The 12,984-nt window shown below is 37.4% G+C and overlaps 1 protein-coding gene across 5 annotated transcripts in view; it reads right to left on the bottom strand.

Annotated features, from left to right (window-relative positions):
• The window catches only part of SCAB1 (plectin-like protein), a 37,034-nt gene extending 25,349 nt beyond the window's left edge, over positions 1-11,685 (bottom strand). Inside the window, exons 1-5 of one of the 5 annotated variants that reach the window (XM_088955029.1) lie at positions 11,365-11,685; positions 11,199-11,274; positions 10,255-10,553; positions 9,859-9,987; positions 8,510-8,602 (exon numbers count right to left, since the gene is read on the bottom strand). In XM_088955029.1, the coding sequence (XP_088811155.1) occupies positions 8,510-8,602; positions 9,859-9,987; positions 10,255-10,536 (504 nt within the window). In that variant the 5' untranslated portion in view covers positions 10,537-10,553; positions 11,199-11,274; positions 11,365-11,685. Of the gene's footprint in view, positions 1-8,509; positions 8,603-9,858; positions 9,988-10,254; positions 10,554-11,198; positions 11,290-11,364 lie in introns of all 5 variants that reach the window. The other 4 variants (XM_088955030.1, XM_088955032.1, XM_088955031.1 and 1 more) reach the window with 4 other exon arrangements.
• Between the last annotated feature and the right edge of the window lie 1,299 nt (positions 11,686-12,984).

The raw sequence follows: 12,984 nt of genomic DNA, 5'->3' as shown, positions 1-12,984 counted from the left end.
GTCTGTATATGCCCTTTTACCAATAGTTCTCTCACTGCCTTCTCAATTTCTAGCTTCTGAAAGTAAGGGTATCTATATGGCCTCACATTGCCCGATTTAGAACCTGGTAAGAGAGGTATCAGATGATCATGAGCCCGGGGTGGAGGTAATTGGTTCGGCTCCTTGAATACGTCGCCAAACTAACCGAGTATCGATCGTAAGGCCTCGTGTTGGGCTCCTGTGGGGTGGACACAGCCCTGGTTGTCCAAAATTGGGACTGTGGGCCGGATGCCTAAGTGCATAAATAAGGGTTGTCCAGCATCCTTGGAGGCTCGTATGATGGAGGCTAAAGTGTCACCTTGGGGACTAGGGGGCCGCACCCCTTGTAAATGACAAGTCTGGCCATCCTGGTGAAAATCCATAGTCATTTTGGCCCAATCACATAGAGCAGGTACCAGGCCACGCAACCAATGAATCCCCAAAATAATATCAACCCCCAAGAAATCCAATGGGTGGAGATGCACCACAAAATTATGGCCCTGTATGAGGATTTTTTCCTTCTCACATACACCATTACATGATATCTAACTCCCATTAGCCACATGGATCGAAAAGAGAGGAGTGGGTTGTATAGTCATACCTAGTTGCCTTGCCAAACGACAAGTGATGAAATTCAGGGTAGAGCCACTGTCAATCAAAATCATCACAGTTCGGCCAACCAATCTTCCTTCTACTCGCATGAACTGAAGAGAGTTGAGGCCCATAAGGGCGTGTAAGGAGATCTCGGCCCCATCAGGTTCTGGTTCGTCTGGAATCGGTTCACAGTCATTTAAGTGCTCTAGTTCTGTCTCTTTCGGCTCTTCCTCTGTCTATAGGAGAAACACCCGTTGGACCCGGCATTTATGGCCCGGTCCAAACTTATCATCATGGTTATAACAAAGGCCTTTCTCGCGTTGGGCCTGCATCTCAGCCCATGAGAGACGTTTGAAGGGCATAGTGGGTCGGGGCAAGATGGGCTTCTGATGATCCCCAACCTGTTTCATGGTTGTTGATCGACCCATGGAGGAGTCCTCACATTCGGGTAGGTCGGTTTGTTGGCTCTGCGTAGGTTGTCGATTTTTTCTTCTTGCAGGCGAGACAATCCCACCGCAGCCATGACAGTCGCCGGACGGAGAGCCCTCACCTCCAGACGGATATCCTCTCTGAGGCCTCCCACAAAACATCCTACTAAGGCTTTCTCCGGCCAACCGTGTACCCTGGTCACCATTCACTCGAACTCGAGCTGGTACTCTGCTACCATTCCAGTCTGCTTCAACCGAGTGATAAGCTCGTTGTAGTCCACGAACGTCGTCGGCCCAAAACGGAAGCACAGAGCTTCAGTAAACTCCACCCAAGTTAACTGGGGATGATTTTGGCGATACTACTGGAGCCATAGAATCGCGTCTCCTTCTAGATGAATGGAAGCGATGGAAACACACTAGTGTGCGGGAGTTTCGTGGTATTCGAAAAATCTTTCTACTCTGAAGATCCAAGGAATGGGATCTCAACCAGAATAGTTGGGAAAGTTAATCTTAGTGACTTTTCCGATGGGGCAATACCCTGTTCTTTGGCTACTGGAAGCAGAGGCTTCCGCTCCTACTGGGTGATTGGTCTCTCTGGATTGTTGTTGAGAGGCGAAGCTTGAGACGACCACTTTGAGTTCCCTGAGTTCGTTCAACACCTGGTGGAATCCAACCTCAAGCTGGTCGACCCTATCATCCATGGTAGAGGAACGTGTTTGTGGCATCGTGAAGCCTGTGATCTGGATAGCCTGGCTCTGATACCAATTGATGAGTTACCGCTCACATCGGAAGCCCCTTCGAAGGTGGCTTAACCTCCTGAAACAGAAGATGAAGGAGAGAAGAGAGGGAAGGGTAGGAAGAAAATGACTCAGAGAGAGAGAGAGAGAGATAAAAGAGATATTCATTCACACTGCTTATTACATGATCAAGGCCTTATACAGCTGGCCTACATGTGTGCAATCATGGAGAGAATATCTTCTGGTGGCAGTGTAACTAACTCTGGAAGGCTCTGAGTGTAACTAACTCCGGGGGCTCTGCCGCGTGTCACTCTACCCTTTTTGTCTTCTAGTGAAATGTTGATTGGTGGTGGCCTGCTCCACTCCCAAAGTTGGGTTCGGAGGGAGTGTTTGGGTTCCAACAGAGACTGAAAAGCACTTGGGTGAAAGTAATAAGAAAAGATTTAAGCACCCACAATTTAACAATGGACTTCTTTTATAAGGAACAAAAATAATTAATTAAAGAAACCAACCAGCATGTATATTATTGGATGCATATGAACTCCCCCTATTAGCTAGGAAGGATTGTTTGATGTTGCCATGCTTCTGTGATTTGGACCTTGTGGTAGGAAAGGAATACAATAATTTTTGAGGGGAAAGAAGGAAGTAAGGAGGCAATAATTAAAAGCATTACAGTAAGGGTAGCAAATTGGGAGAAGACAATGGATTTTTTCTCAGACTTCACAATTAGGGCAGCAGTTTCATCATCTAAAAATCCAAAAATGAAGATGGATTGGACATTACCAATTAGGGGCGGTTGAAGCTGAATTTTGATGGAAGTAATTTGGGCTATCTAGAGCATTCAAGAGTCAGGGGAGCAACAAGGGATGAGAACGGGATTTTGCTTGCAATATATTTAGGTCCAATAGGTCAAGGATATTCAATCAGATCAGAACTTATGGAAACAATATTTGGAGTGCAAAGGGCTAAGGAAATGGAAGCTGAAAGATTGATTATTGAAGGAGATTCCAAAGTGGTAATCAGTTGGCTAATGGTGGGTAGTAAAGCTGTTTGGAGTAATAGAAATGAAACCAGACGATTTAGATGGTTTTCAAAAACCATGCATCTAGAAGTTCAATGAGTACAAAGATCAGCTAATAGTTTGGCCAATGATTTAAAAGGTGCACCTAGGCACACAGGCGAAGCGCATTTTAGGGTATGTGCCTCGCCTTGGTCCTAGGCGCACGCCTGGTCCGCCTAGGTGTGCGCACCTTGCGCCTCAGCCCAAGCGTGCACCTTTTGAAAATTTGATGTTTTTTGCCTTTTTGTACCTAACGGTTGGGTTAGGGGCTCCACCCCCGGACCCCCATGCCACGCCCCTCAAGACAAGCCCAAACAAGTCTATGTTAAAATTATAATGTTGTTCATTTTAGGTCCGAGAACCCCCTATTTTCTAATGTTGTTCATTCATTCATCCTAATAAAATATCTTCTTAAAAAAGCAATTAAAATTATAAAATCATTATTTTTTATATGAGAATTAAGAATTTAAGACCCTAACATGGGCTTGTTTGGGCTTGCCTCGAGGGGCGTGGCACAAAGGTGACTCATAGAATCAGGAATGTAATATGTTTTACGTCACGTTAGCTAATTGAAGTAATGTGATTGAGGAAAAAAAGAGAATGTGGGTTTTACATGCTTCAAAATGTTTTATATGTTTGATTTTATTTTTAAATTCTCATTTGAATATGCTTTACATGTTATGTTTATGTATTTCAATTTTAGGTAATAGGTTTTTAAAACATTTATTTTAAAATTTAAGTTTATATTTTTTTATTAATATTATGTTTAATATTTTTTATTTTTTGGCATTTTTTTTAATTTTCTAGCATTTTTTATTTTTTTAGAATTTTTTGTATTTTTATGCCTTGCTTCAAAAAGGCGTGTGCCTTGCCTTGCGCTTTTAAAACACCGAGTTTGGAAAACTTTCTGGCTAAAAATGGGACTAGTAGGAAATAGTTGTTTTGGGCTCTCATGTAAGAAGTATGTGCTGGGGTAAGATAACAAGGGTCCTGTATACAAAATCTCTATGAATAGTAAATCACAACATCTGGTTGTACTTGTTTGTCTTTAATTAATGGAATTCATGATCTTTGGTACTATCAAAAAAAAATAGTATAATTGAAAATATGCTATTGGACCTCTTTACAAATTCAGTAAGTCTTTCTAATCCTAGCCACTGGTTAAAGAAGTGGAATGGATAATTCAATAAGTCTTTCTCTACTAAACCCTAATCCATACCCTCTTGGCATCATGGACTCTATACATATGAAATTATCATATTAGAGACCTAAAAGTGTGTTAAACATCCAGCCATAGAGAGCTTAATTTTGGGAACAGAAAAGGCTACCAATAGGCCTTCACATTAAGAGTTAAGTGGGTGAGAAGAACTACAAATAGCTTGGCAGATGGTCTAGCTAGGCAAGGGGTACAAAGAACTCAATTGTAATATCTGGGTTGAGTCAGCTTTTCTATAGCTGATCTTTTTATTTTTCCACAACTTCTTGTTGTATTCATGCCTTTTTTTATGATGAAATCATTTCTGTGTTGCTGATCAAAAAAATGGCCTTCACATTAAGAGTAGATTTGCAAGTCTGGAAATTGCAAGTTGTGCCTAGGCCCAACCCAACCAATAATATTTTTATACATACATTACACACACACGCACACATATGTGTGTGTATGTTTTATTTTATAATATATGATATATTCAAATATATAAATATTATAAAATTACATAGAATATTATATATATATATATATATAATATTTTTATAAAAAGACAACAATGTTAGTCTCAACTACCGATAAATGGTAACCTAGGCCCATTGGGTATAGGTGTGGTCAAGGATTAAAATGTCGTCAGGTATTGAGGCGTATCAGCCAATACATATTGTATCAATGACCCTCCGATACGCCCCTATACTAAGTGTTTTGGGGTCTTACCTATTTCAGGGGTAGGCATGCCTTAAACCGACCACCTTGAACTGGTTTAGAAAAAAACAAAAAAAAAAAAGAAAAAGAAAGCAGCTAAAGATACAGGCTGATATGCCGGATGGGGCGTATTGGCCTGTATCTATATTTTGAACCTTGGATGGAGATTTTAGAAATACACAAGGCCACAACATTGTTATGTTTTCGGGACCTATCAGTTTTGGAGATTGTACAAGGGCTGAGTTCACTGCAGTACTTCATGGACTACAGCAGGTAACAGAAATGAATATCACAAATTTAGTTATTGAAGGTGACTCTAAAGTTGTGACTGGATGGTTAAAAATTCATGAAAAAGCAGTTTGCATTTATAGAAATGAATTGAAGCAGATCGAATAGTTAATTAGAAGCTTAAGAAAGAATGGGTGCAAAGATCTGCAAATGTGGTGACTAATACATTGGCTAAGCAAGGGGTTAACAGGACTCATTTGTACTGTGCTAGATTGTAACTTTTGTAACTTTTTTGAGGTAGGCTAGTAATCACTACCCTACCTCAGGGTACTTATACTCTTATTTGTGATTTGCAATAATAAAAGTGACTCAGTTACATATAAAAAATTTAAAAAAAAAAAAAAAAAAAAGTGATTCAGTGATAGGGACTGCCTATCACAAGAGCTTCTTTGAGGGAGCTCGGACCTCCTAAGAGGCACAGATAGAGAAGAAGAGGAAGAAGAAGAAAAAGAGTTTGTTCGGCCAAAATGTCCCTTTCAATATCTATTCACATCCATTCATAGCAGCTACCTTACTTGCACTGGATCAGAGCTAACTCACTCTGTCAATTGTAACAAATAACAAGCTTGCTGACATGGACCCCTCACATAAGTTATCTTGTATGAAAAAAGCAGGACTAAGGAAACGGGCCAAGTAGCTTGACTGGGCTTGTGCCCATCACCCAGATTGTTAAACCACTGACTCACCACAAGGGGAAGAAAAGGTTCTGTTTCCAGGTCATTTTTTAAAACTTTGCTTTTAAGTGGGCTCATAATTCAAAAAAGGTTGGAACCAAATGGATTGAAGGATAAAAGGATAGAAAAGAGGAACCCAATAGACAATTAAATTTGGGTAGTGACTAGGCACCAACCAAGAGGTGTAAAAATATCAAAGAGCAGGTCAGTGATATGTTGAACCAGGAAGCTATGACATGCATGAGAGTCAATAAACACTGATAAACGTTAAAGCTAAAAGATAGAACTGAGGTGGGGTAGTAAGAAAAAGTGATCGAAGAAAATCTATCTCCAGCACTGTCCCTAGGAGTGCAATTTGAGCTGGATTGGGTTGGAAAATTGTTAAAATTTCAATTGGCCCGGGTGTAAACTCTTCAAATCAGGTATCCAACTTGTACCTCTAAGTGGCCCAAGAATCTGTTAAAGTTCTCCAATTTATTCATGTACCTCTAGACCAATCTAAAGATAAGTTACGGTTTAGTGTCGGTAGGTGAAAACAAGAGTAGGTAGGGGTGTCAATGGATCAGGTTAAGTCAAGTCATAAACCCACTTTGACCTGACAAAACTCAACCAGTTGACAGTAGTATTGAAAAATTGTAAATATAGACTTCAATAAGAATAAGGGTACTGTTAACAAAATTGGGTGGGTTGGGTTAAGTAATTCCTATTCAAAAAGTGGGGGACAGGTTCGAGTTGAAAGTCATGGATAAAGAGATTCCTAATGATAATGCAGGGTTTGGCAATGATGGTGATAATCAGACTCAAAGTGGAGTGGTATCACCAATTTAGATGGTTGACATGATGGATGGTCTAGAAATTCACCATTAATCTCTACGTGAAGGCTTAGTTGCTTCTTCATGATGCCTAGGTTAGTAGAAAGTGTTAAGGTTTCAATTGGAGGGTTAGCATGGATAAGGTCGATGTAGGACTGTGAACCAGGATATATCACATTAAGACTTATGAATGGTAATTTGGCAGATTCACTGAATGAAGAAAAGTGGAAGAAGGATCAGAATTTCCATAATAAAAGGTTCTGTTATTGTTCAAAAAAAGGGTAAAACTGCAGCTAGAAGATTTAAAAATTCCAAGAATCATAAGTCTAAGTTACTAAAGTCTTCTCTGTATTGAAAAGTGGCAGTAGTGGTGCTGATTCACACAAAAAGTTTGAAGTCTACAAAAGAGGGGCTCAAAACAAAATCCCCAGGTTCACAATCACTCATTTGGGTGGGAAAAAAAATAATATTTCAGATGAATCTTCTACTGGTGTTGGGTTTGTCAAGTAATGAAAAGGATGGAAGAGAGGTAGGGAATGAATAGCCACAGGTTAAGATAAGGAGCACTTAAAACAGATTGGTAATGTAGAGGACAAATACACGAAGAGGAACTCCCAAATTTTTGTTTTGTGAGACACATTATCTGCAGACCAGAAGAGGAAGTATGGAACACGTTGAGAAGGTCTGTTTTGATAATAGAAATGAAGATTCTGAAGTAGAAGAAAAACAGGAGGATGAGGGACTGAAGAGTTTACAAAAAAGTGTTTTATTGAGGAGCATTGTTTAAGGAAGGGGTGGAGAAGTAAATTTGATATAGCAAGGGTAAACTTAGGAAGGTATGGAGTCAGGGTTAGATATGGTAGGCAGGTAATCTAGGTTTACTGTGGCAAAGCCTTTAGCTGTCTTTACTAAAATTTCATGTGGGTGTGTGGTTTTGTTTATAAGAATTTGAGTGTGGGCAGTATGGGTGAGCATTGTTCGGTTAAAACCAAAAATTTCAGTTTCGGTTTCGGTTTTCAGATTAGGAAATTTGGTTTACTAAATTAACCAAACTTTATTATTTATAATATATATAATTATATATTAAAATATATGTTATATATTATTTAGAATATATATAATATATTATATTACATATTATAATATATAATATTATATTATAAAAATATATTATTATTATATATATATAATATGTTAATGTATATTAATATATTAAATAAATTTGGTTTTAACCGAAATCACCAAAATTTTTGGTTTTTCATTATTTTGGTTTCAGCTTGGTTTTCCATTTCAAACTTCGGTTTTAAAAAAAATGGTTTATTTGGCTCATTTTTTTAACCAAATAAACCGATTACTCACCCCTAGTGGGCAATGTTGTATTTGGAAGAGGGAAAATGTGTTGTCATTAACTTCCATGTTCCATTTAAAAAAAAAAAAAAATCCATGTTCCATGGGTTTGGATTGATGGTTAATAGTTCTGTTATAGTTGGGAAGGGATTATTGCCTCTGTATCATTCTTTTTTTTTTTAAATCAAAAAAAAATGTTGACAGCAATAAGGATTAATTTAAATCTCATCATCCCAGTAAAACAAAAAAGAAGGTTCAACAAAGCAAACAACTACATACATGCATCTACATGCAAGGCACTCTAGTGAGAATAAAAATGACCATTCAATGCATGCGTTTGTATGTGTCATTGTTTCTTTCTATGTCTATGTAATATAATTATACATACGACAGTAGGTGCAAATGTGCAAATACATATGACACAGAAATATACATTCAGTGCATGTGTATCTTTCTGTGTCTCTGTATGACATTCTTTTTTTTTTTTTTTTTGAACTGTGCAATACAATACTTTATACATTTCATAAACATTACATAAATGACAGAAAGAAAATATTGCCTCTTTTGATATAAGAAATAAAACACACAGAAAATATGACTGAATAATTTATATACAAATTTTAAAGGCCTCTACAGCACCTGCTTGAGAATATTTGCTAACTTTTTCACTTCTGACTTTTCATGAATTAGATCTCCTTCACTTTTAGTCAACTGTACTGCTAATGCTTCCACCTGAAGACATACAGTACAATACTGCAATTTAAGGTCTTACCATACATTTTGGTTAAAAGGCATCATATATAGTAAGAATAATTATATGAAATGTGCACAAAACCATAATAAACATTGTCAGAAGAAATTCATCAAGAAAGAATATATTCAGTAAGAAGACAATATAAATAAGATATAAAAAATTTTACAGCTAATATTTCTGACTAAAATATTAGTCTTCATTTTAAGATTGACAAAGTTGGCTGTAATTATATAAGGCATTCTGAAACTAGGAACCATAATAAAAACTACAAGGGCTTTAATTGAATCATATAGGTTAAAGAGTAAAAGTCTTCAATTTCTCACAATATAAAGATGACAGAAAGTATCTTACAGCTAATATTTCTAACTAAAATATGATCGACTTAACTTGACAAAGTTGGCTGCAAATCTGCAATTATATAAGACATTCTGAAACTGGGAATCATAATACAACTACAAGGGCCTTAATTATATCATATAGATTAAAGAGTAAAATTCCTTTATTTCTCATAAAACCAACATATTATCATATCATAACTCAACTCAACTAAGCCTTGTCCCAACAATATTGGATTGACCACATGAATGTTCTGCCACTCCACTATGTTCAGTGCCATATCCATCATTAAATTATGGACTCTTAAACAAATAATCGCAATGTATATGCACAATATTAGAGGTGGTAACCAACAATCATATAAAGTAATAGATGACAACTGACAGCAAAATACAAATCAATAACTGTATAAAGCATAGACTTAATATAAAGATGAGGACCATAATGGCCCTAGAGTTTAAGCAAAGACCACTAGCTGGATTTGGCTTTTGGAACCAATTAGAGCGAAGACTACAAATACATAACTTCACTTTTCTTTCGGCACTTACTCAGAAGCAGATATTTTTACACGAAGCACTCCAAGAGGTTGCAGCCAGGTAGAGCATTATATTTTTAGAATGCCCCATTCATTTTACAAAAACAACTCAGGTAATAACTCATCTAAAAGATAAGGAAAAGAAGCACACAAAATCTTTTAATGACTAGATTCTATATTGTGGTATTTCCTTTCTAGAAATAAAAACTGGTTGAAAAACTAAAACAAAACTATGATCCCAAGGAATAAATAAGAATAGATACTAAACGGTATGTTTGATGAATATTTCCAAAAGTTTGAAACCACTCCCATACAAATAAGAGTATTACATATGGAAAGAAGATAAGAATATACAGAACAAACCATGGCAATTGCCTCCTCTACATCATCTTTGTTTCTACCAGCCACACGGCCTCTCAAAGATTCCAAAGCATCTCTGAGCTTCTTCAAAAGGACATGTCTCTCAAGTGAAGCCGCATCTTTAAATCTAGCCTGAATTTAAAGAAAGGCTCAGGTGCAATTCACTCAGAATATCATCAATTCACCTTTAATGTTGATATTCTTTTCCACTTTGAAAATTTTAAAAAGGACAAGAAAAAGAAATAACAAAATACTATTGCTATAAGATGGAACTGATATTACTTAATGTTGTTTCCATAGTGATTTCAGGAAGAACTATACTGAATGAGACTATTAAAAATTACAAACATGTGTGAACAATGCAACCAGGAAAGGACTACAAATTTAGTAGGCATTAACCTCCTCAGACAACTTAGCAGCAGCAGCCAGACCCTTCTCAAATTTACTGGCAAGGTCCCGAACTGAGAGACGCTTTTTCTGTTCTATTAGCTTTGCGGTCTCCCGTGCAACAATATCTTTCATGGACGGCACCTCTGGACCCTCCTTCGGTTCCATAATCTTATTGTTGGCTCCTATTCTATAATGTGGAAATCGATTTGAGACAAAGCTCACGTCGGCCGATACCGACGGAACCGCGTCCCTCTGCATGGTATTACCAAAATCCCGGCTTACCCTCGTCATCTTCACTGACTGAACCTCTGTATATCATCAAAAGGACCAAAATGAACAATAACAACAACAAAAGAACAAGAAAAAGAAGAAGAATTCTATCAAAATCAAGGTATAAAAATTCCACTAAAAATGGCAAGTCTTATAAAATAAAACCACAAGGTAGATCATCCTCACCCCCAATTGTTTTCATTAAATTAAGTTACCCATTCTTCTAAAATTCAAAACAAAGGGAAAAAACAGCTCAAAATTGGACTTTAAAGATAAAAAAAGATGCTGACAAATCAAAATCGTTGAATGGATAAAGGTACCTAACCTTCTCTCTCTCTCTCTCTCTCTCTCTCTCTCTTCTTTTCGTTTTTTTTTTCGGCCGGGAGGGGAGGAGGAGCTCCCGCATTGCACTAGGATTTTAATTGGTAGCTAGTGATAGACATAGATGAAACTTATATAACATCTATTCTCCTCAGAATGCATTGTCACAACTAAATGTAGTAGTTTCCTCACACCCCCACTCCTCTGCTACCAACCAAACCTCCTGACTTCTTTAGAGTACAGAAAGCCATGAATTTTCATAGACTCCATCAAGGAACAATGATCCAAAATTCGCAAATTATGAAGCTCGAAAATACAATACCTACACAACTTTGAAAGGTAAAATGGAAAACAAAACTAACCCAGATGAAACCAATCCTCGCAACTCGATCATGAAACAGTGGAAGCTTCAACATTAAAACTCTTAGGACAAACAAACTGGAACCCCAGCCACTGGATCATTCAGAGAAAAACAGAGAAGAATAACCCAGAAAAGAAGCTCAACAATGAGAACTTTTTTTTACTTACAGATCATCAAGTAGGAATTAATGGTCAAAAAGGAGAGCTTTAATTATCAGATTCTTCGATCGGTCAGAGCTCGCTCGATCATCTGCTGAAGACTCCAAGTGGATATTTTTGGAGATGAGAATGAAAGAAAGAGCAGCAGAAAACAGAATGGAAGAGGAAGAGAGAGGGTTTTAAATACGAACGGAGAGAGAGACTAAAGATGTCAACTTTTTTAAAAGGAAAAGAAAGCAAAAGAAAAGCCGCCCTCGCCACCCTCTCTCTTCCTCTCTCTCCATCTCTCTCTCCCTCCCTCTCCCCACTTGAATTTTCTCAGCGTCATAAAGCTTCTGCTTACTTGAATCTTAAACCTCTAGACGGGACCCACTCTGGCTTCTTTCAGCCGATAGACTGGGGGAGTCTGGAATTGCACCCTCTAGTTGTTCAAATTTACGATAGTGCTTTCGTTGAGCTGCTTTGAAGAAGTTATTGACCATGTGCGGGTGACCCCACCTGCGGAGTTCATTCCAAATCCTTTTGCTCCAAAGTCGATGATCCCAATCTGACGGTTTTGAACGTGCCGCATCTCATAGAATGTATTTCCTGCGTAAATCCAGAGACCCCGGTTAAAATGCGGGAATGCTCCTCAGATGCCAATCTGAGGGCTGAAAGCAGTGGGAAACCTCCCTTCATCTTGAAGCCAACAAGTTGGATCTTTTCAACTCAGCTCTTATGCTTTTCTTGGTAAAAGTTCTTTTCAAATTAACAGTGTTGAATCATTGTTCGAAAACCCTAGCCAGACCAACCTAGTTACTGAATGGACCCAGTAACTTTATTCTAGACCCGGACCCAGTAAAGAAGCGGCAAAAATCATGTGTTTTTTTTTTTTTTTTGGTTAAAACGGATTTTAGGGCAGGAACAGGATTTGTCATTTACAATCCATATGGGTTTTGGTTAAGCCTGAACCTGATCATCCGTATATTAAAATGCCCCTAACACTTAAAATAACTGAAAAGTATCTCGGTTATTGGGAATTTTGATATGTTATTTTTGTTGTTTAATGCTTAAGTATAACATAGAAATGTTTATTAAGTTTAGTACTTATACCTACTTTACTAATTTAAACTATTTTTAGTAACTTTACTAACTTTTGTTAGATTTAGGTGATCCAATCCATCCCACCCTCAAAGTAGGTAAGATAGGGTCAGAGAGGGTTTTGTATTTTCATGTTGAAGTTTTGATTAAGGTATAATCGGGAGGATTGTAAAGATGGGATGTGAAAAGAGTCTAGAATCTACAAAACTCTTTTCAAATTCGTCCCATTATCATCTCTATCTGCTGAACTAAGAAAACCATCGAGTCATTGACAAGAACTCTCATCTTGGGGTTATTTTAAAGCTTAGAAGATCAAAATTTAGCGTTTTCCATTTCATAATTAAAACATGGAAAGACTAAAGGATGAGCTTTCAAAATAACTGAAAATAGTAAAACTTCAAATAGAACTTTTTGGTCTTTCTACACCCCAAATTACTTTATAATCGTTTCCAACAGCCTGATAAACAATTACCAAACAATCTTTAATTTTCAAATACAAAACCCCAAAAGTTCAATCCTTCTTTTTGGTTTGCTAGGTTGTCTAAAGTT

The sequence above is a fragment of the Nelumbo lutea genome, chromosome 7, assembly GCF_056320005.1.
Source record: "Nelumbo lutea isolate HS-2025 chromosome 7, American lotus-T2T, whole genome shotgun sequence".
NCBI classification, from domain to species: Eukaryota; Viridiplantae; Streptophyta; class Magnoliopsida; order Proteales; family Nelumbonaceae; genus Nelumbo; species Nelumbo lutea.
The sequence above is the reverse complement of the archived record's forward strand: the minus strand, read 5'-3'. Positions and strand labels throughout refer to the sequence as shown.